Raw genomic sequence first — 21,961 nt, forward strand, 5'->3', positions numbered from 1 at the left:
TTTGAAAGAGGCCGTGATCAACATGGCGCCCCTGAATATCTCATTCGAATCCCATATCTCCACGCCAGATTGCCCCAGTGTGGGGAAACAATCGTCAGCTTCTCCTCTAACCGATGGATCTGCACTCCTGATCAAGGTTTAGTAGTACGGAGCATTTACTGCACTTGTTTAAAGCTGGAGTTACGGTAAACTTCGAAGTCTGCAAGATTGTCCTCGTGGGGAATGAGATGGAACACATTACCGAGGGTTATGCCTGGCATGTGGGGTAGGCAGACGGCACTCGACACTCATTTTCCTCCTGCAGCCCCTCCACGACTGCAGGACGGAATGTAGGCAGAAAGGTCTCATGATGGATCCTTGCCGCGAGTCAGCCTGCTCCTGCAGCGCAAGATCGTCAACCACTAGACCACAATCGGCCTTGTTTCGAAACGGAGGAACCACGCCGTCTTGGCCACCGACGCCAGCTTGCCCTATTGTCCAGTGAGATGAAGCAGTCACTTGAGGCACCGCCATGCTTTTTACCCGGATCCTTGTGGGAGAGGGCACATGCCACATTTCTCAGGAGGTGAAGAACCAGAAATAGGCAAACGCTCCGAATCAAGGGCTTGGTCCGGTTGATCTGATTCTATGCACGATGACATGACTTGATGAGCGGGAGGCCCTCGGCGAGCTGACTTGCTCTGCATATCCCTTCCCCTCTTGGAGATGGACTGGATGACGCGAATATATCTAGGGCCTGCTGCACAGGTGTGCAGCGTGGCCCGGTATCTACCTCTGGTTTCGATCGCACTCTGTGTCCGGGTTTTGATACGACAGCTCGCCTACGGCTATGTGTGTGGATAGCACCTGGGGTTGACCTTGAGTACTTGCTGAGCGTATCTGCTTAGTTCGGGAGATTTCTCGCTTGTGCAGCCATGCGCGCGCTTTCAGCTCTGGCCCTTGTGGCTTCACTGGTGCCATTGACACTTTCGGGTCCTACCTCTGAGTCTCGGGTTTCCACTCAGCTGGAATCACGAGACTCTGCTGCTGGATACTCCTCGCCGCCGTACTACCCTGCCCCTAATGGAGGGTGGCTATCCAGCTGGGCTGAGGCTTACGGCAAGGCCCAGAAGGTGGTGAGCAACATGACCTTGGCCGAAAAGGTGAATCTGACGACCGGGACGGGCCTCTACATGGGCCCCTGTGCTGGCCAGACCGGGAGTGCCCTGCGATTCGGCATCCCCAACCTCTGCCTTCATGATTCTCCTTTAGGAGTGCGCAACTCTGACCACAACACCGCATTCCCAGCCGGCATCACTGTCGGCGCGACGTTTGACAAAGACCTCATGTACGATCGCGGTGTGGCAATGGGAGAGGAGTTCCGCGGAAAGGGAATCAACGTGCTTCTGGGCCCGACAGTCGGCCCGATAGGGCGCAAGCCGAGAGGAGGTCGCAACTGGGAAGGCTTCGGCGCGGATCCCAGTCTGCAGGCGATTGGCGGTGCACAGACGATCAAGGGGATCCAGAGCAAGGGTGTCATCGCTACCATCAAGCACTATATCGGCAACGAGCAAGAGATGTACCGAATGAGTAGCATCGCCCAAACCGGTTACTCGTCCAATATCGACGATCGAACTCTCCACGAACTCTATCTGTGGCCCTTTGCAGAGGGGGTTAGGGCTGGAGTTGGCGCCGTCATGGCTGCGTACAATGATGTGAGTGCCTCCACTCGTGTTCTAGCGTCAGGCCATCTGATGAGTCGGGCGCCTAGGTGAATAGTTCGGCGTGTAGCCAGAATAGCAAGCTGCTCAATGACATCCTGAAAGACGAGCTGGGATTCCAGGGGTTCGTCATGACCGACTGGCTTGGGCAGTATGGCGGAGTCTCATCGGCCCTGGCTGGTCTGGATATGGCCATGCCCGGCGACGGTGCTGTACCGCTTTTCGGCGATGCTTACTGGGGCTCTGAGCTCTCGCGCTCTATCCTGAATGGCTCCGTTCCGGTTTCGCGGCTGAACGACATGGTAAGTTTTCTCGTCGCGTTTATTCGTTTCAKATGCTGATCATCATCAGGTCACCAGAATCGTGGCGACATGGTACAAGATGGGCCAGGATGGAGACTTTCCGCTGCCCAACTTCTCGAGCAACACACAAGACGCGACGGGGCCTTTGTACCCAGGCGCTCTTTTCTCTCCATCCGGCGTTGTCAACCAGTATGTCAACGTGCAGGCCGATCACAACATCACTGCGCGGGCAATCGCGAGAGATGCCATCACCTTGCTAAAGAACGATGGCAATATTCTCCCGTTGGGAAAGAATGAGTCTCTAAAGGTTTTCGGAACAGACGCCGGGCCTAACCCAGACGGTCTCAACTCCTGCACCGATCAGGGTTGCGACAAAGGGGTGTTGACCATGGGCTGGGGCAGTGGCACGTCCAGGCTTCCGTACTTGGTCACACCACAGGAAGCCATTGCCAACATCTCATCCAACGCTACCTTCTATATCACCGATAGCTTCCCCTCTAATGTGGCGGTAAGCTCAGGCGATATCGCCGTGGTGTTCATCAACGCCGACTCAGGAGAGAACTATATCACCGTCGAAGGGAATCCAGGGGACCGAACGTCGGCCGGGCTGAACGCATGGCACAACGGCGACACTCTCGTCAAAGACGCAGCGGCGAAGTTCTCCAACGTCGTCGTGGTCATCCACACCGTGGGTCCTATCCTCATGGAAGAATGGATCGATCTGCCGTCGGTAAAGGCCGTCCTTGTCGCGCATCTCCCCGGGCAGGAGGCCGGCTGGTCCTTAACGGATGTCCTCTTCGGCGACTACAGCCCCAGCGGCCATCTCCCGTACACGATCCCACGCGCCGAATCGGACTACCCATCCAGCGTGGGTCTCCTCTCGCAGCCTATCGTCCAGATCCAGGACACCTACACCGAGGGCCTGTACATTGACTACCGCTACTTCCTGAAAGCCAACATCACCCCGCGCTATCCCTTCGGCCACGGGCTGTCCTACACCACGTTCAACTTCTCGCAGCCCACGCTGTCCGTACGCACCGCAGTCGACAGCGCCTACCCGCCGACCCGGCCCTCCAAAGGTCCAACCCCAACCTACCCCGCCACCATCCCAAATCCCTCCGAAGTAGCCTGGCCCACGAACTTCAACCGCATCTGGCGCTACCTCTACCCATACCTCGACGACCCCGCCGGCGCCGCAAAGAACTCCAGCAATACATACCCCTACCCCGCAGGGTACACGACCGTCCCCCAACCGGCCCCGCGTGCCGGCGGCGCAGAAGGAGGCAATCCGGCCCTCTTCGACGTGGCCTTCGCCGTCAGCGTCAAAGTCACAAACACCGGCAACCGGCCCGGCCGGGCCGTCGCGCAACTCTACGTCGAACTACCCGATACGCTGGGTGTGGAGACGCCCTCTCACCAGCTGCGGCAATTCGCGAAGACGACAATCCTGGCCCCCGGGGCCAGTGAGACCCTGACCATGGAGATCACGCGCAAGGATATCAGTGTCTGGGATGTGGTGGTACAGGACTGGAAGGCGCCTGTTCAGGGCCAGGGAGTGAAGATCTGGCTTGGGGAAAGCGTGCTGGACATGAGGGCTGTCTGTGATGTGGGAGGTGCTTGCACAATTATATAATCTTAGTTTCCTTTATATACCTCGAATTTGGGTGTTTTTATAATATGTGCTGCATAATTTGCACAAGGCGATACGATATGCAGTTGCTGACTAATGCACAACCACTTTGCCTTCGCCGATCTCCATCTCAAGCTTCCGGTCATCTTCTCCCCACTAAGGTATTATCCATCAAGGACAACCACCGGTCGATCGATCAGTCCTTCGACCGAGTCTGTCCTGGCCGGAAACATATTCTGAAATGTGATATACGTCCTCATCCTGACGGATACTACCCAAGATGCAGGGCTTCAGTGAGTTCTCCGTCCCTCCGCACCCATCCCACCGTCATCACGCGGGGTATAACTAATAGTCATCACAGACATGGGACGGTCCGTCGCCTCCCCTTTAGCTACCTGACTTCCAGCCGGAACTGTAACTAACTACTGACATTACAGCTACGTCCCCCCGGACCAAGAGGGCCTCACGACCGGCAACAAGCTAGCGGGGAAGCACCCGCTAGGTGCGCGCGCACGCCACCTCCGCACAAGCGGCGCGCTGATTGTGCGATTCGAGATGCCCTTCGCGGTGTGGTGTACGACGTGCAAGCCGCACGAGACGCTCATCGGGCAGGGAGTGCGCTTCAACGCCGAGAAGCGGAAGGTGGGAACCTACTACTCGACGCCGGTGTATAGCTTTCGGATGAAGCATGGGGCGTGCGGGGGGTGGATTGAGATTCGGACGGATCCGGCGAATACGGCGTATGTTGTTGTTGAGGGGGGGAGGAAGCGGGATACCGGGGATGCAGTTGTTGGTGGGGTTGGGGAGATTGCGGTGGGGGAGGATAGGAAGGCGAAGGAGGATGCGTTTGCGAGGCTGGAGGGGAAGGTGGAGGATAAGCGGCGGGCGGAGACGGAGAGGTCGCGGATTGAGGATCTGCAGAGGCGACAGAACAAAGACTGGGACGATCCGTATGAGATGTCGAGGCGGCTGCGGAGGACGTTCCGGGTGGAACGGAAGGCGCGAGAGGGGGTCGAGGCGAAGGCCGAGGCGCTGAGGGATAAGATGAGCTTGGGGATTGAGCTTGTGGAGGAGACGGAGGAGGATAGCGTGCGGGCGGGCATGGTGGATTTTGGGCGGGGGGATGATACAACCCTAATCACACGTCGCCGGCCGTTGTTCGACTCGCGGAACGGGAAACGACCTAAGGCTGCGGATACGCTGGCTGAGCGCAAGGCGCTGTTTCGCAGTGAGTTGACGGGGAATACCCGGGCAGCGGTCGATCCGTTTCTCAACCAGGATGGGAGTGCATGGCGGCCCGAGGTCAAGAGGAGAAAGACGGCATCGACCAAGGGCGTGGATATCGCTGATGATGGACCAGCCGCAGTTAAAGCCCCTGTCGAGCCTGATAKACCGGTTGCAACGCCCGCGTTGGTCAACTATGCGTCTGACAGTGACTGAGTGAGGACTGGATGATGATTGCTTCTGTATTCTACGGCGTTTGTTTGCATGATACCCGGCGGAGTTCGCCTCAAGATACATGGTTTGGACTTGCTCCTGAATTGACGGATTTCATTATTGGTACGATAAAGGGTATAGAACAAGAGCTGGAAATTACGTATTTTGATTTGCGGTAGTAGTTACTTTGCCCAGGGAGCTTTCGTAGGAGCTTGGGTTGAATCACCGCCGGGTGCCTGCCCGCCAGACGATGCTGCCCACGGAGCTCTGGTAGGGGCCATAGAACCAGGGGGTAGTCGTGACGTATCGGGAAGGGAAGTAGGTGGTTCTCCGGGGATGCTTCCATCTCTCCTTGCTGCCCATGGTGCGGCGGTCCCTGCACCAACCGGCGGGGCGGCCTGAGTACCAGTTGCCCAGGGTGCCCTGGTCCCCGACGACGGCATCTGTCCTGCAGATGGAACCGCTGGCTCCCTAGACTGAGACTGAGCGGTAGATGTATGAACGGACGTCGGGGGCGGGACGGCATTTGGATCGCGGTCCCAGCGGAAGAGGGAGCCAAAGGGGAAGTGCTGCACGACGGGAAACTTGGATAGTACTTCCGCGTTGTACATTTTGATCATACCCTGAAGAGTAAGCACTCGGTCAATTCGAGCAAACGCAACGAGACTAACCTTATTGATTTTCCCCCAACCAGCCTGAATGCCGGAAATGTCGTAGAGCATAGGGCTGTGTTCCCAGAATGGGCCTTTCTTGACATCGTAAATGAACCCAATCGCGGAGAAATACATATTTGTCAACCTTTCTCGTTCGACGATATGTGCTTTGGCGACACCACTGGGCGATGGAGCACCTGCAAGCGAGCCTTCTTCAGGTGTTGGGTCTGTTTCTGAAATGGCTGGCGCCAGTTGCGCAGATCCCAGAATGTACGGGATGAAGGAATGGTCGTCCAGTCCCCAGACGCCATGCGACCCTGCCGGTTCGAGCGTGTACCGCTTGATGATGGTTCGCACCAACTCTAGATATCTGACGAGAAGTCAGCAATTGCAGTCACCACATTTGAGCCGTACCTACGGCTGTATGACCCCCAAGACGATAGCTCTCTCCTCCACCCCCGGTGTCGTCTTCGGAAACCCATTCAGCTTCCATATCCCAGCCAGGAAAGCCAGAAAGCTCAGCTCATGTCCAGTCCCATAGTCCAGCCTCTGAGGGCTCCCCAAGCTGCCTAAGAAGTACGCTTTGAGTTCTACCTCCGCGGTCACCCCATTAGGATCCGATGATCGGGCCTGCAGCAGCTCAGACGACAGACACTCCTCCAGGAGCTCCGAGGCTCGGCTCTCTACGAGCTCGTACCACCTGCGGAAACTAATATTCCCAAACCTCCGAGGACCGGTATCAGGCGGCGCCTCTTCGAGAAGCTCCTCCAGTTTTGTCAGGAGCAGCTGGAGCTGCCGTACAGGTGCGGAGAACTCGACGGCGTCTGTGTTGATCGGCCAGGATTGTACAGTGCCGTCGGCAAGTTTGACGGGGATCATGGCCCGGTTGAGCTGTAGGAGGAAGGTCATGATATCGACGTAGGCTTTGGAGACGAGGAACTGTGATACATCTTGAGATTCGTGGATTCTCTTGCTGGGGGTGATGAAGGTATGCCCCGCAGAGGGGTCGATGGTTGGAAGAACCCGGAAGGGGAAACTGTTTGCCATGATTGTTGTAGCTATGAAATTATGTCAAATCGGATTCTAGAGGGCGGTAATAAACACGGATAAAAAAGGGAGTTTGGATGGTAAAAAGTGGTGTTGTGGAGGACTGTACATTCTACGCAGGTCGATCATATGGCGATGACGCTGATCCGCTGGACGACCCTAGACCTCCGCAAAAACAGACGGATCAACCCTCAACACTGATGACATTCACCACCAACGAGCATCTCTACGTTAACTACCCGGAGTAATTTCCTAATACAACGTCCATCCCATTACAATTAGTTAATGGCCGTCCTTTATGAGTTCCTCGCGAAAGAACAAACGCGATTTGACCTCGCGGACCGTGGATTTCCTCAACCGCGTCAACAGCGTCAAGGACAACACCAGCGCGGGCCCCCAATCCAGGAGTAAACCGCGCGTTCGGCGCTTACCCTCGCAGCCTATCAATCGATTTGGTAGCAGGACGCCGCAAGTTCCACAGGGCGATACTATTTGGGATATTCCGTCGGACTTTTCGGAGGAGGAGACACGGCCTGCGTCGCGAAGACGAAATGCACAGTCTGAGCCCCGTTCTCTGAGACGATCCCAACGAGCTCGAAAGTCGGTCCATGTGGAGGATACCCCGACCGGGACGTCGCGGAGATTGGCGCGTGTCATTGAGGATAGACATGAGCGAAGTAGCGAGGAAGATGATTCTGAAGCGGAAGAGGAATTGAATAAAATCATTGATAAGCAGTTAAGTGGCGCGAGGTTGATCCAGTCAGTGAACCAGAACAGAAGTCCAGACGTCAATCAGGGGCCTACCAATGAAGAAAGGGAGGAACAAGAAGGTGAAAGCGACCGGGCCGCGGAGGAACCTGTGGAATCGACCTCACCTTCGAAAAAGCTCAGGATTCAGCAATCTAAGACGACGGACGCGCAGGAATCCCAAGACGGCGATCCGGAATGGGCGCCCGATACAGCAGCAAGTGAAGAGTTGGGAGAAGAAGAGGATGAGAGAGGACCGGACACTAACAGACCGCGAGAGTCTACGCATATCATCCAGACTCGAAGATTGACTCAGGAGCTGGCCTCGCCGCGAGTGACACGGAGACATACCCTTGCGGCTCAAGTAGCTGAGAAAGAGGTTGACAACGCTTCAAGAAGGCCGAACAGAAGGTCGCTGCCGGTGCAGAATGGTTTAAGAACGGGAATGAGTACTCAAGACACGCAAGCGGATAGAACTGCAGAGCTATCAGAGGTATCTGAATCTGTGCAAGAGGAATCTGAATCAGAAAGCTCTTATGAACCGGAGGCAGAGGCGGAGGCAGAGGAAGAGGAAGAAGCAGGGGCAAGTCAACATTTAACCAATCCGCAGCGGGAGGAACCATCCATCACCGCACGACCAAGTAAGAGACGCCGTACCGATCAGTATCAGCGCAACCCTCAAGTCGAGGTCTTGCGCACACAGCCAACGCCGCCGCCCGTGCATTCATCTCCATCGACTCCTGATGACAGCCAGAGCCGCAGGAGCGCGCGTCATCCTTCGCAAAGTCCCGCTGTTGCCACAAGGCCCATCAGTGCGATCTCGGATGATGCACAAAACGAAGCTCTGGTGAGAAGTGTCAGAGACAATGCGGGGGATAAAGCGTGGTTTGCGGAGGCTTCAAACCTTGGACAGCAGAAGGAGAACTGGGACACTATAGTGGCGGAAGCATCGGAGTTGAAAGAGAATATAGATCCCTCTCGAGCGGAGTCCTTTGGGAAAATCGACAAACAATTATCTCAGCTACGTACAAGATATACAAAGATCAACAAGCAACTCAGATCTCAGCAGGGGCCTCTCCGAGAGAATCTGCGTGAGTGCGAAGACCTTCGTGAGGCCATCTTGGAAGAAGGGACCAGGATCCTTGACAGCGTCTACTATCTGTCTCTTCGACAAGCCGAATCGCATGAGCTGCTGAAACAGGCGCACCAGCTAGTTAAGCAGTTTGAAGCCCGGGTCTTTCCCGCCATGGTCAAAGTGATCCTTCTTTGCTTTGAAGCATACTACACCAACCAGAAACTCTTTCCGTCGGCTTATAGACATCTTATCGGGGCGATGAAGCTCCTTCTACGATTCTGCGACCGGATAGCCAGCCTACGCGCCGAGCGATATATACTGTGCAAGATACACAGTCGAACCATCCGCAAGCCGCTGCAAGAGCTGATCAAAGCGTTGGAAGGCAACTTGCTACAGCCACGCGTGAATGAAACCGACAGGGCCTCCAGAGGCGAGAAGAAGAGAGAATGGACTGAGGATGAGAAGATTGCTCTTCTTGATGGATTGAAGCTGTTTCTGGGTGGGTTGCTGTTCCTCAATTTTTCAGCACCGGTATCATCGTCAATGCTAATTCAAGCTGTGATGTCTTAGGCCAGGACCGCTACATTCGCATGGTCTGCCATTTTGGACAGAGACTGCGTCACCGAAGTCTACAGGAGCTTCAGACGAAAGCCCGAGAGATTCATGACCGGTTTATCCCTCGAATCCAGGAGGAGCTCAGGACCGTAGAAGGGCGTCGACAGTGGCAATGGTTATTGAGTGTGAACGACGGTCAGCGTCCGGTGTCCGTGGATTGATTATGATTATTCTCTTGTCTTAATTGGCGCTTTTGTCCTTCGATACCCCTTTTTGTTATGTATAGTTTCATCTCTCTCAGAACCATGGATCATCGAGGCGAGCGATCCACAGATCACATTTGTTTTGTTTTGATGCGGTCGGCGCGTAGCAACACACTGGGCAAATGGTTCGACACGACCCTGATGCTCTACAAGAGACAAGCCATATAGAAACTTAAATACTAATGTTATAATTTCATCAGCCGACAGCAATCATCACATCATCCGTACATTGTAGATAGATAGACAAGGGCCATCTGCTGATCGCTGTCCGTGTGTCTCCGCCTTTTCCCCCACTCCCCCTGCTAAAATCAAATAGTCGGCAAAAGGAAGGGAACTTTTGACTCTACTACTCTACTCTACCTACTTCTCTCCTACATCTGTCGCCTGGCTCTCTCTCATCCATTAATTGTCACATGTCTCAGTTGTCTGCTTCTCCTTTCCTGTCATAAAATTCTTTATATCCTCTTTAATCTTGCAATTCTTCATTGATTTCTTCTGTCTGTTGCTTTGTTTTGGTCGGGTTCTGTTGGCCAATCATACCCCCTACTGCCGACACCGTTCACCTCCAATTCTCCCGCTGTACAAGTATCTGTCTAAGGTACTAAGTAGAAGCTAAGGGACCTAAAACTGCTTCATTACTCTAGTTGGGCACTTGATCCCGTTTCTATCCCGCATTGGTCCGGAGAATCGTCAATTAGTGAGTTGTCATCTCCTGTCCTTCATGGCTGCCCTATAGGACCTCCCCCAGGATAGGGGGGCCACACGTCCACCTCGCATCGCAGCTGCCTCTGCCTGCAGATCACTCGGGAAGCAATTCGCTAGCTGTGGTGAAGTGTCATTAGCTGATTGCTGCGTTGTCTGTCTCTGGTGTCTGCACAGCATCAATCATTTCTGCACTGATGATCTTGCATGGATTCCCATAAATTGATTGCTACTCTAGTTTCTCTCAGAGCTAACAGACTTCCCTCTAGGTACGGTCTCAGGCCTACCAACACCCCATAATGGCTTCCACGGAAGAACCCGTCCCTGCCCCTGCTCCCGCTGCTGCGCCCGCTTCGGCCGAGGTTGACGCTGACATGGCACCCCCGGCTACTCCTGTCGACTCTACCATCTTGTCTGGCAGCGAGGGACCCGTTACAAGCCCCGATGCTTCGATCAGAGACAAGGAGAATATCAAGTCTTCGCCCGAAAAGACCACTACAACCACAAAGCGTCCGTTGTCTGGAACGGCAGCTGCCAAACGTCCGAGCTCTATTTCGGGCGCTTCCAAGACCGCAGCGTCCACCGCGCGAGCTGCGGCCAACGGCAGTACGCTCAGCAAGCCCCCAACTCGTCCTACCCCTTCCGGGACTGTCCGTAAACCGCTGAGCACTTCGACAACCGCCTCTCACCGGTCTCGTCCTTCGGTGAGCAGCTCCGCAGACGAGAAGACGAGATCGGTCGCGAGCTCTGGCGACGAAAGGAGAGGCATCTCGGGCTCGGCCAAGCGCATGTCCTTGGTCGGCACTACTTCCTCTAGGGCTCCAGTGAAGACGACTACGTCCACTTTGGACCGTCGCTCGAGCATTGCCGGCACCACCGCTTCAAGGAGCACGGCTACGCGTCCTGGTGCCGCTTCATCGACTAAACCTGCCACAAAACCAACTGGCGTGTCCAGCACTTCCCGTACATCCAACAGCACGACCACGACCGCGGCCCGACCTACAACCCGACCCACGGCCACGGCTACGCGCCCTACAACGACGGCCTCGAAACGACTGAGCACCGCCATCAAGGTTTCAGATGATGAGGCAGAGAAACTGCTGTCGCTGCAGAACAAGCTGTCCGAGAGTGAGTCTACTGTCGCCAGTCTCAAGGCAGAGCTGGAGACTGTGAATGAGAAGCTTTCTCAGCTGTCGGTGTCTCAGGAGGGAGCGCCCAAAGAAAACGACGATGCAGTCGCCAGCGCCCTCCGGGAGGAACACGCTGCCGAGACCGCAAAGCTGGCCGCTGAGCATGCCGAGCAGCTCCAAGCTCTGCAGGCTCAATTGGACGAGGCAGAGACCAAGCGCAAGGAGTTGGAAGAAAAGTCCCTGCAGGACCTGGACGATGCCGCCAAAGCAGCCGCTCAGGAAGGGGACGACAAGACTACTGCGGCACTTGAGGAGTTGAAGCAGTCCCACCAGTCTCAGCTTGAGTCGCTGGAGAAGGAACTCGCTGAACAAAAAGCCATTGCGGCCGGTTACGCAGACCAGATTGCCGCTCTCCAGGCCCAACTCGAATCGCAAAACCACGGCCTTGAGGAAGCTACTCAGAAGTTACAGGAGGAGAAGGCGTTGGCCCTCGACAGCTTGGACCGGGAGCTCAAGGGACGCGACCAGGTGATTGAGAACCTCAACATGGAGATGGAGAAATTGAACAGCGCCAAGGAACAGGAGGTTCGTGCGGCCGAAGAGTCCGCCAAGCAATCCGTCTCCGCTTTGGAGGAGAAGGTCGCCGATCTAGAGGCCAAACTTGCCCAAGCTGAATCTGCCACGAGCCAAAGCAGTGAGGAGACTGCTCTTCTGCTTGCCGAGAAGGCGAAGGAAGTTGCTGAGCTCAAGCAAGCTGTTGCAAAGTTGCAGGAAGAGCTTCAGGAGGCCCGTGATGCTGCTGCCAAGGAATTGAATCAGAAGATTGCTGAACTAGAAGCCGCTCACGAGGCCGCAGTCGCCAAGCTCAAGGCCGAACACGAGGAGGCTCTGGCCTCGGCCGCCGCTGCCCACGCCCAGGAATTGACCGTGGCGAAGCAGGCAGCTGAATCTGCCGGTTCCATGCACTCTGAGGAGCTTCAGAAGCTGCGTGAGGAATTGGATGCTGCCGAAGCCGCAGCGCAAAAGGGAAGGGAAGAAGCCATCGGTGAGCTCAACGCAGCACATCAAGCGGAACTGCAAGCCCTTCAGGACAAGCTGAACGCATCAGAGCAGGCGCTGGGTGAAGCCCGGCAAGCGCTGGAGGCTAACGTCAGCTCGGCGCAGGCCGTTGCGGTCCAGGAGATTGAGTCGCTCAAGGAGAAGGTTGGTGCGTTGGAGTCGCAGCTGTCGACCGGACAGGGCGAGATCCAGTCTCTGGTAGAAGAGGTCCAGAGCAAACAGGCAGAAGCCGAAGCCTTGCACCAGAACCTCACTGATTTTGAAACCAAGCTCAAGGCCAAGGACGCCGAGAAGGACGAGCAGCTGAGGGCTCTGGGTGAGAAGGCGGCTGCCTCGGAGAAGGCTCTTGAGGAGCAACTGAAGGAGGCGGTTGCTGTTGCTGAGAGACACGCACAAGCCCTGGAGGCGTTGAAGGCAGAGCATGCTGCGGCGCTTGAAAAGGCCGAGAGCGAGGCGGCTGGGTCCCATGAAAGTGCGCTGAGCGCGCTCCAGGCCAAGCATGATGAGCTGCTCGCGGCGAACCGGGACTTGGAAACGTCTCACGCCGAAAAGGTCGAAAGGCTAGAGGCGGAGCTGAAGAGCACGCTGGAACGCCATGCGGGCGAGATCAGCTCGCAGACGGAGCTGCGCGAGAAGGAAATCGCGGATCTCCGGAAGGACTTTGAAGAAACCAAGGCCAAGCTCCTTGCGGAACTCGAGGCATCGCAGACATCCAAGGCTACCGAAGCTGATGCCGAGCACAGCAAGGCGATCGAACAGCTCCTCACTCTCCAGGAGGAGAAGCTGTCCAGCCTCCGGTCCGAACTCGAATCCTCCCACAAGGCCAAGCTGGATGAGCTGCAGAAGTTGCATGACACCGCCCTCGCGGAAGTCCAGGAGCAGCTAGCGCAGGCCCGTGCTGCGATGCAGGACACCTCTCTGATTGATGGTCTGAGGGCGACGGTGGCCGATCTCGAGCAGAAGCTGATGGATGCGGACAAGGCTGTGGCTGCCAAGGAAGCGCTGGCGAACCAGCATAGCACCGCGCTGACCCAGCTGGATGCGGAGAAGAAGGAGTTGGAGGCCCGCTATACGGCGGTGACCACCCAAGTGGACGAGTTGACCAAGTCAGCTGCTGCGTCGGAGAGCATCAAGACGGAGCTGGAGCGGGTCCTGAACCAGTTGTCTGCGTCGCAGGAGGAACTGTCGCAGCTCCAGGCCAGCCACGTAGCGGTAAGCGGCGAGCTGGAGCAGTTCAAGACGCAGGCCCGGACGATGGAGGAAAAGCTGTCCCAGGGCGAGAAGGACCTGAACGACCAGATCGAGCGCAACATGTCGCTACTGAACCAACTGGGCGAGGTGGACTCGGCCATTTCGGCCAATCGCAAGCGCGTGCGTGAACTGGAGGCCGAACTGGCGGCGCTCAAGGCGGACAAGGACAGCGGCAAGGGCAACGTGGGGCTGGAGGGAAGCCGATGGGCGGCGGCAGAGGATGGAGCGAACGCGAACAAAAGTGAAGAGAGTGGTCCAACAGCCGCTGCGGAAGGTGAGGACCTTGGATCATCCATAGAGGGAACGGTGGGAGACCCGTTGTTTACTCGGCGCATCCACCCGGGGTGTTCGTTCCCAGTGTTTGACGTGATACTAATGCGGTGGACATAGATGGCAAGCATTCAGGAACAGCTTAAACATATCCGTACGGCCAACGATGACTGGTACGACGAACACCGCAGGTTTGCCTCCCTCCCTTTTTTGACTTTTCTTCAGACTTTGACCTAATGATGCATTTAGACTCATTGGCGAGCTCACTCAGCTATCGCGACGCACAACGCCGGACCGTCGGAGCCAGTCGTCAACGCCTCAGCTGGAACGGCTGGGCAGCTTTGAGAGCCGCAGTGGGGAGCGGTCGTCCTGAGTGAGCGAGAGGAGGGGAAAGTGATTTCGGAAGAAGTATTTCCTTTGTATTGATTGGTTGTATGTAATACGATGCTCAGGATACCCTGTTCATACTTGATGCGTCCAGATGAAGAACAGTCTAGTGTCTAAACTTATTATCATTATGATTATAATGCAGAAGATGATTCGGCGGATTGGGTATCATGATAAGCCAAGTGCACCGAGCCAACTGGCCAGAGCCACCACCAAAGTTAAAAGGCGAGGTCAGTGAGACTCGCGGTGACGAATGTGAGAGACCCACGACCACGACCACGACCACGACCACAACTGGCGTTGCCGTAGCCGTTGCCTTGCTCGTTTCTTCTCGCAGGCCGCCCGACGCATCTCGGCGTACAGCGACGGCGTGAGGATCTGAGGCGGCGGCGATGGCTCTAGTTCGGGGGCCGGTGAGGGCACGGGTACCGGTTCGGCGGGTACTGTCTCCCGTTTCTCATCGAGGACGCCTTCCCCATCCTCATTGGCATGTCCGTGCATGGGATTCTCAGAAATCATCGTGCGATCCGCCTCCCCGTCCATCATCCACGTCCTGCGTTTCTGGTGATGGAGGTGCTGGCCCGCCGACGTGAAGGCCCGACAATACGCCGCATAGGACTCGGAGAGATCGCGCTCTGCCTCGTACTCTCTCACTTTGCGGTGATTGAGGTCGGGGGTAATTTTCTCTCTGTCGTAGCCATTGGCATCGTGGATGTGATTCTGATGGTGGGTGTGGGTGTGAGCGTGGTCGTGGTCGTGGGTATAACCGTTATCGTAGGTGGCGTTTAATCCCTGCTTGGAGATACGGCGCGAGAGCCACACTGATAAGCGGCGCAAAGGGAGGGATTTCCGACGAGTCAGCGTCGTTTGGTAATCAGCGAAGAGGAGGAGGGAGGAGGCGGTCGAGGAGGTGATGGATGCTGTGTCTGGGAGGAGGATTTCTGGCATTTTTGCAGAGGTATTTGTCTGCCTGTCTCTTTTGATTGAGGGGGTTGGTGGTATAGACTAGGCATCTATATATATTTGGCTAGTAGGACAGGAATGAGGAGGAGAATGAGAGAGTGAGACAAGGGTAAGTCAGCAATGCGGGAATGTATATGTGGATAGTGTCCTCATTTCATTCTATTGACAGGGTATGATCGTATAATGTAATATAATGTGAAGGGAAGCCKAGGAGAATATGGGGATATGGTGGATATGGAGGGACAGGCACATGCTGTTATCTATATAGTGGTACAGGCTCTATAGTGGCATGGAGTATAGGTGCATGAACTACTACACAGAAGTGAGCACAGTGGCTTGTGTAGCGTCTTGGAGCGCAGGATCCACGGGACGTTGGGAACTTGGGACCGTTTCTGGGCATATTTTTKGTACATTAGCAGATAGGCCGTTTCTTGCGGAGGGAGCACAGTTGGAAGATGGTGGATCCTGTCGTGTGAGACCGGAGAAGGAGTGATAAAACCTGTCCAGTCGCTGGCGAGGATTAATCTATTGGTACACTCACTGGACCCTGTATTAGGTCACACGATGTGTGGGCATAACTAATACTCTGTCCTTTTCCTTGCAGTATCACTGTTGCACTGCAGTTGCTTCCTTACTTTGTACTACTTGCGTGCGAATTATTATCGTTCTAACAGTGTATATGTTATGTATGTAATGTACAGGTGGTATATACGGTATATGTAGCTATCCAGATACACCGTCTCGTCCCAGTCCCCATCTACCCACCTCCCGCATCGCCTCGTCCCCTCCCTCGACTAATCGCCCGTCTGCATTCGACTCATTCGCACTGCCTAACGCTCCGGCGACGCACTCCCATCCACTGCGTCCGCCTCCCCACCGCAGCACCTCGTTCTTGTACCGCTCGCCTGCCGCCCGGTCGACCGCGTGCCGGCCCGCCCCGAACACATCGACCCAAAGCTTGTTGGCGATCGCCCGGTCGAAGATGTAGCTGTAGTACGTGGCCCCGTAGCCGTAGAGATGCCCGAAGAACCCTTGCCAGGAGGTCGGCGGCGTCACATCCGCCGGCTCCGGCAGGCTCGAGTGTTGCTGCGCGACCTGCTGGTAGAGCGCCGTGCTGTCGATGCGGCCTCCGTCCGCTGGCCGAGAGTGGTACGCCTGGTCGACCAGCGCCATCAGGATCTGTGCCTCGTTCTCGACCGCCCCGTAGATCGACCCGTGCGCCGTCCGGTCGCGCTCCATGCTCCGGATCATCCCCTCCGACAGCGGCTCGTCCGTCCGCCAGTGCCGCGCGTACAGCGCCAGCACCGACGGCGCCGTCGCAAAACTCTCCATCAGCACCGACGGCAGTTCCGCAAAGTCTGTGGCGCACCGCGTCCCCGAGATCGATTGCAGGCGCGTCTGGCCCAGGATCGAGTGCACCGCGTGGCCCATCTCGTGGAATAACGTGCGCACGCTGTGCTCGCTCAGCAGCGACGGACGGCCCCCGCCGTTCGACGCGGGCTCCGGGAAATCGCACACCAGCGCTATCGTCGGCAACTGCCGCAGCGTCTTGGTGGTCGGGTCCACCGCCGTCGCCATCCCGTCGTTGGGGTGCGAGGTCTGGTCCAGCGAGGCGCATTCGGCCACTTCCTCCGCCGAGATCTCCCGCGAGCAGCGCAACGTAAAGTGTGCCGGGTTCGGGTGCTTGTTGGGTCGCGAGAACAGATCGCAGTAGATGACGGCAATGTGTCGGCCCGCCTCGTCCACCACATCCAGCCGTCGTACGTCCGAGTTCCACGTCTCCCCGGGGGCGGGCTCCTGGGGCACCAGCCGCACCCCGTACAGCCGATCAAACAGTCGCGACAGACCCTGCATGACGGTCCCCAGCGAGAAAAACTCGGGAACTGCACTCAGTTCGCGGGACCGCCGCGCCTGCGAATACTGCATCACCCGTTGATGAACGTAATACGCGTGATCCCACGGCTGCAGCGGGGCTCCCTTCATGGCTTGCAGCTGCGACAGTTCCTCCCGGACCAGCTTCCGATTGCTATCCACGAGGGCGGTCAAAAAATTCGAAACCGCCTCGGGGCTCTTGGCCATCTTGTCGCTGAGGGTCATGTGTGCGAAACTCTCATGGCCCGACAGCTTCGCCAGTTCCGCTCGTTTGAGAAGCAACTCCTCCAGCCGATGGAGCTGTCGCTTGCTCGACGTCCTTGACGCCAGATAGACCTCTCTACGCACGTTCTCGTCATGCACCGACCGCAGTGCCAGCCGTGGGATCATCCCCGTCGTCGGGACTGCGGCCGTCCGGTTCCACCGCTTGATCTGCTGCACCAGGATGGGATCCAGCCCCCGGAGACTGTTGGTAGGAACACTGACGTGCGACTTGGCCGGCTCGGCGCCATTGACGAAACTCGACCCCAGCTGGCTGATGTCGTTGGACAGGTTCACAAACCGCTGCCGCTCGTGCGGCGGCATATAGATGGCCGAGTTGGAAAAATCCTTGATCAGAATCTGAGCCACGATCTTCTCCTCTTCCGACCAGTGCGACGTCACCTCGGGGTTCGCCGCCGCCTTTTTCAGCTGGTCGTTGAGCCCCGTCGTCGTGTTGAGCACATTCATATACTCGAACATGAGCGCGTACGCCTGCGTCGCGGCCTCCTGCACCTGCGGATCGGGATGGATCACCCGGATGAAATCAGACAGATCGATCACGCGACACAGCAGGTCGCTCAGCCGGTCCAGATCCCGCGCCATCGTCCGATATTCTTCGAGGGTCGAGGCCGCCAGCACCTTGGACACGATCGCCTGGCATTTCTGCAGCGATACATTGGCAAACGTCCGAAAGCCATCCGGACTCGTCAGGTATTGGTTCTGGACTAATCCCGTCCGTTTGGGCTGTGCCGACCGCTGCTGCGAGAACTCACGCCAGAACTGTTGGGAGTCGAACACTCGGCGAAGCGTATTGTCATCGACGGTTTTTGTCCGTGAGTAATCCGCCGGAACAGAATCTAGCTGTCGAGGGAACGGCGATGCTGCCGTTTCAAAGGAGCGACGAGTCTGGTGCTGGAGCAGCTGCAGGCGTTGCAGGCACTTCTGGCATGTCCATGGCCGACGCCGCAGAGGAACAAGTAGTTGGTCTTTCATGGCGAGTGGACCAGGCAGAAAACCTGTAAATTTAACATCGATAGACGATATCAAACTATTCACAGATAGAGAAACCTGTCAAGTAGACATAACTGAGGAGAATGAAGTAGGCAAGAGGCAAGCAGCGGACGATGACGGAGAGGATCGGACCAGCTGAACAGCCGCGAAAAGAAAAAGGCTTGGCAGCTCCAACGTCAACCTCGATACTTCCTGGTCACCATCACCACCACTCTCTTTCTCTCCTTGCTCTCCCCCCACCATTGGCATTGATTGACCTCTTTCCGTCAGGATGTCATTCCGGCCAATGTTCCAGCAGGTGAGTCCCTTTTTCCCGTTTCTCTGTTGCTACCCGGCTAACTCGTCCAGCGAGCTGTTGCTCCAATCGCGGCCACCCTTCTGGCTGGAGGCGTAGCCCTGTATCCCAGGCGGACTGCATACGCCGAAGAGCCCTTGGACAACGTATGTTCTGTTCCGATACCAAGACGCTTGCACATCTTCGAGATGACTAACGTCTACAGAAAAAACCCATCTACGATGACTTCCCAGCCGACATCCCCGAACCCACCAGGGCCCCCAGCCCGCTTCCTCCTACCCGCAGCTTAACTCCCCCTTCGTCCTCCTCGCCTACCCCGACCGACATCCTGACGGCCCAAGTGCGCCAGGCTCGTCTCTTCCTCTACAACCACTCCCTCGCCGCCGAGAACAGCTTCAACGACTTCCTCTCCCGCGCCCTGCACATCGAGAACGCCTTCACCAACACCATTGCCTCGCTGGCCCCCTCGCCCGAGTCCGGCGAGCGCCTCCTCCCCGGCGGCGTCTACGTCGTCGTCGCCGCCATGGCCGGCTCCATCGTCTCCCGGAACCGCGGCATTTTCCTCCGCACGCTCTCGCCGCTGGCCTTTGGTACCGTGGCTGCTTGGACCCTGTTGCCCGTGACGATGCGGAATGTCTCCGACCTGGTATGGGAGTATGAGAAGAAGGTGCCTGTCGTGGCCGAGCAGCATCTGGCTCTCCGTGAGAGGGCGGAGTACCTGTGGTACACGGGTGTGGCGCACAGCGGCATGGCGCGGCAGAAGATGGAGGAGAAGATCGGTGAGACGAGGAAGAAGTTGGAGGAGTTGGTGAGCAAGGGACATTAACCTCTGTACTTTTTTTCCTTTTACACTCTGGCAACGTTCAGCTTGCCTGTGCTGTATACGGGCTGAGGGTGCTCACAAACCCTCATTGCATTGTACTCTTAGCCGTCACTAGATCTGAAAAATTCGCGGTTCTGTTTTCTGTCGTTGCAGGGATCTTGTTATTACTGGATGAATGATTACTGCATTATTCTAAATATGGTATAATTGACCGCTAACCCTCTTGATCCTCGGCCGGCGCTGGACTACCAACAGGAGGCGACGCGACCCCGGCCTTGGGCGGCGGAGGCAAAGGAGTCCCTTTCCGCGACGGGATATAATCCTGCTCTTTGCTCTTCTGTTCTCCCTCGGCAAAGTACTCGTCGAACGCCAGGCTGGGTGAGACGCCCATGTGACGTGTTCGGCCGCCTCGCCGCGTTGCAGGAGACCGGCTATCCGAAGGCGACGCCGACGACAAGACCCTGTTGGGAGCAGATAACGGCGGAGGCGAGGCCATGTTCGCTGGCACCAGGAAGCTTCCCGCGCCGGCGGCTGCTGTCTGGCTAGCATCCATGGCATGCGCCATCGGCGCAGAGGTGCCGTCCTCCCTCGTCTCGAAGACGACCTCACCGGGGCCCTCGACCTCCTCGCCTAGCCCGACAGGTAACCGGTGCAGGGCCCCGTAGCCTAGTTCTGCGCCGAGCGCGCCTTCGCCGCCCCAGCCCCGAGTTGGGACCAGCTCCACCTCTCTTACCACGTCGAATTCGCTGTTGTATACCCAGAGCACCAGGGTCCGGTTCAGATGGTCTTCCACCAACTCTCCCAGCGCCGCATCGCCTCGTAATGTCCCACTGGGCGTCCCGATAATGTAGTCTGAGTGCGGAAGGAGCCCAGCGCGGTAGGCCGGGCTCAGCGGGGATGGAATAGACAGCACATGCCAGATATGTTGTGTCGAGGAAAGGGGGGCTAGTTGTAAGGCGAGACCGAGTGTGGGATTCGAGGGGGGAACTGGTATGGATACGGTGTGTGTTTTTTGGCCCTGTGTCAGTTAGTATAGAACCTTGTAGTAAAAGTCCAGTCCATGCGAACCTTGGCACTCCAGATCTCGAATGTGACGCTTGTCCCTGCGCAGTTGCGCACTTCGGTTGCGAAGAGGTTCGGGTCGGGATCCTCCTGCAGCCAGCTCGGTTAGCTCAGTCAATTGTCAGATGTCAATGTACATACGATAGGATGCCCGTTGATTCCAACAATAAAATCAAACCAGGGCTCTAGAGGTAACTCGGGGTCTTTGTTGCGGAGGACCTGGAAGCCAAATGCGTTGTCTCCGGTGGGAGTCCGCGGGTGCTGGACGGGCTCCGCGTCCAGTCGTCCGATGAATCTGTTCAGGGCTCCAAACATGGCTACCCTTCTGTATTTGCTGATCTGCAGAGAAGGAGGATGATTGAGTGTTGACAACCAGTTGCGCAAGGTGATGCTGGTGTGGAGAGCTGTCTTGTCTGGTGGGCTGCAAACAAAACAAACACTGTCCGATCAGGGACGCCTTTATCGGTTATCGATAGAGAGGTAGATCTACAACTGATCACCTTTTCTTGATGAACTGCTCGTCCAGTCCACACCAGAACATGGGACTTGACGCGCTGTCCCTCATCTGATCTACCCAAAATGGCGAGCAATTCTACGGATGAAGCTCCGCCCGAGGTTCATCACTACAATCACATTGGTGAAGTGCCGTGGGATATTCAGAAGTATGTAGTACTCACTGATCCTCTGTCATTGTCCACTGCTGACGTTCTAGTTACTGGGCGCAACGATACAAGATATTCTCGAGATACGATGAAGGCATCTGGCTAACCGACGATGCCTGGTTTGGTGTGACGCCAGAACCCGTCGCAAAGTTCGTCCCCTGCTGAAGCTTGCGCATGCTAGTACTAAACCCCATCAGCAAGATAGCAGACGATATCGCTCGATCAGCACCCGCAGGACGCAGTATCCTAGTTGACGCTTTTGCCGGCGCTGGTGGGAATACCATCGCGTTTGCCCGAACAGGCAAATGGAAACGAATCTACGCTATCGAGAAGAACCCCGCCGTCTTGCAGTGTGCCAAACATAATGCCCAGGTCTACGGCGTGGCGGACAAGATTACGTGGTTTGAGGGTGACTGCTTCTCTATACTGAAGAATCAGCTCAAGGAACTCGCTCCATATAGCATCATCTTTGCAAGTCCCCCATGGGGTGGTATGTTCTTTCCTTTTTCCTTCGCCGGTCTGGCCGTGCAGCTGTCTAACCCGTCCTGCAGGCCCTGGGTATCGTTCGGACGAAGTGTTCAATCTACGGACCATGGAACCCTACTCCCTCAAAACTCTGTACACCGAATACTCCCTATTCTCAGAATACATCGTTCTGTATCTTCCTCGAACGTCTGACGTGAGGCAGCTGGCGAAACTGGTCAAAGACGGCGAAAAAGCTCCCGTGGTGCATTATTGCATGGAAGGAGCCAGTAAAGCGTTGTGTATATACTATGGTGGCTTTGATCTTTGACGTTCTTCACT

At 56.4% G+C, this 21,961-nt stretch overlaps 10 protein-coding genes across 10 annotated transcripts; 6 read left to right on the forward strand and 4 right to left on the reverse strand.

Moving 5' to 3' along the window:
• Positions 1 to 914: 914 nt before the first annotated feature.
• Asppvi_008573 (beta-glucosidase) lies at positions 915 to 3,635 on the forward strand (the record flags this gene model as incomplete). Its single annotated transcript, XM_043304439.1, has 3 exons — positions 915 to 1,694; positions 1,751 to 2,002; positions 2,052 to 3,635. 3 exons carry the CDS (start codon positions 915 to 917, stop codon positions 3,633 to 3,635), a joined length of 2,616 nt encoding a protein of 871 aa, XP_043160374.1.
• A 277-nt stretch (positions 3,636 to 3,912) lies between these two features.
• Asppvi_008574 (Saf4/Yju2 family protein) lies at positions 3,913 to 5,072 on the forward strand (the record flags this gene model as incomplete). Its single annotated transcript, XM_043304440.1, has 3 exons — positions 3,913 to 3,925; positions 3,994 to 4,003; positions 4,070 to 5,072. The coding sequence occupies 3 exons, from the start codon at positions 3,913 to 3,915 to the stop codon at positions 5,070 to 5,072; spliced, it is 1,026 nt and encodes a 341-aa protein (XP_043160375.1).
• Positions 5,073 to 5,251: 179 nt separating this feature from the next.
• Positions 5,252 to 6,769, reverse strand: Asppvi_008575 (serine/threonine-protein phosphatase 2A activator 1; the record flags this gene model as incomplete). Its single annotated transcript, XM_043304441.1, has 2 exons — positions 5,252 to 6,092; positions 6,141 to 6,769. 2 exons carry the CDS (start codon positions 6,767 to 6,769, stop codon positions 5,252 to 5,254), a joined length of 1,470 nt encoding a protein of 489 aa, XP_043160376.1.
• Positions 6,770 to 7,067: 298 nt separating this feature from the next.
• Asppvi_008576 (uncharacterized protein) lies at positions 7,068 to 9,367 on the forward strand (the record flags this gene model as incomplete). Its single annotated transcript, XM_043304442.1, has 2 exons — positions 7,068 to 9,090; positions 9,162 to 9,367. The coding sequence occupies 2 exons, from the start codon at positions 7,068 to 7,070 to the stop codon at positions 9,365 to 9,367; spliced, it is 2,229 nt and encodes a 742-aa protein (XP_043160377.1).
• A 1,043-nt stretch (positions 9,368 to 10,410) lies between these two features.
• Positions 10,411 to 14,194, forward strand: Asppvi_008577 (M protein repeat protein; the record flags this gene model as incomplete). Its single annotated transcript, XM_043304443.1, has 3 exons — positions 10,411 to 13,857; positions 13,942 to 14,012; positions 14,071 to 14,194. The coding sequence occupies 3 exons, from the start codon at positions 10,411 to 10,413 to the stop codon at positions 14,192 to 14,194; spliced, it is 3,642 nt and encodes a 1,213-aa protein (XP_043160378.1).
• Positions 14,195 to 14,439: 245 nt separating this feature from the next.
• On the reverse strand, positions 14,440 to 15,156 carry Asppvi_008578 (uncharacterized protein; the record flags this gene model as incomplete). The annotated part of the gene is made up of 1 exon (XM_043304444.1): positions 14,440 to 15,156. The coding sequence occupies one exon, from the start codon at positions 15,154 to 15,156 to the stop codon at positions 14,440 to 14,442; it is 717 nt and encodes a 238-aa protein (XP_043160379.1).
• A 738-nt stretch (positions 15,157 to 15,894) lies between these two features.
• Asppvi_008579 (mitochondrial intermediate peptidase) lies at positions 15,895 to 18,297 on the reverse strand (the record flags this gene model as incomplete). The annotated part of the gene is made up of 1 exon (XM_043304445.1): positions 15,895 to 18,297. The coding sequence occupies one exon, from the start codon at positions 18,295 to 18,297 to the stop codon at positions 15,895 to 15,897; it is 2,403 nt and encodes an 800-aa protein (XP_043160380.1).
• A 289-nt stretch (positions 18,298 to 18,586) lies between these two features.
• On the forward strand, positions 18,587 to 19,436 carry Asppvi_008580 (MICOS complex subunit MIC26/MIC27; the record flags this gene model as incomplete). The annotated part of the gene is made up of 3 exons (XM_043304446.1): positions 18,587 to 18,613; positions 18,664 to 18,756; positions 18,816 to 19,436. 3 exons carry the CDS (start codon positions 18,587 to 18,589, stop codon positions 19,434 to 19,436), a joined length of 741 nt encoding a protein of 246 aa, XP_043160381.1.
• Positions 19,437 to 19,647: 211 nt separating this feature from the next.
• Positions 19,648 to 20,810, reverse strand: Asppvi_008581 (putative Golgi reassembly stacking protein; the record flags this gene model as incomplete). Its single annotated transcript, XM_043304447.1, has 3 exons — positions 19,648 to 20,451; positions 20,502 to 20,585; positions 20,637 to 20,810. The coding sequence occupies 3 exons, from the start codon at positions 20,808 to 20,810 to the stop codon at positions 19,648 to 19,650; spliced, it is 1,062 nt and encodes a 353-aa protein (XP_043160382.1).
• A 264-nt stretch (positions 20,811 to 21,074) lies between these two features.
• Asppvi_008582 (RNA methyltransferase) lies at positions 21,075 to 21,950 on the forward strand (the record flags this gene model as incomplete). Its single annotated transcript, XM_043304448.1, has 4 exons — positions 21,075 to 21,157; positions 21,208 to 21,306; positions 21,355 to 21,647; positions 21,709 to 21,950. The coding sequence occupies 4 exons, from the start codon at positions 21,075 to 21,077 to the stop codon at positions 21,948 to 21,950; spliced, it is 717 nt and encodes a 238-aa protein (XP_043160383.1).
• Between the last annotated feature and the right edge of the window lie 11 nt (positions 21,951 to 21,961).

The sequence above is a fragment of the Aspergillus pseudoviridinutans genome (genome assembly GCF_018340605.1).
Source record: "Aspergillus pseudoviridinutans IFM 55266 DNA, scaffold_6, whole genome shotgun sequence".
Classification (NCBI taxonomy): Eukaryota; Fungi; Ascomycota; class Eurotiomycetes; order Eurotiales; family Aspergillaceae; genus Aspergillus; species Aspergillus pseudoviridinutans.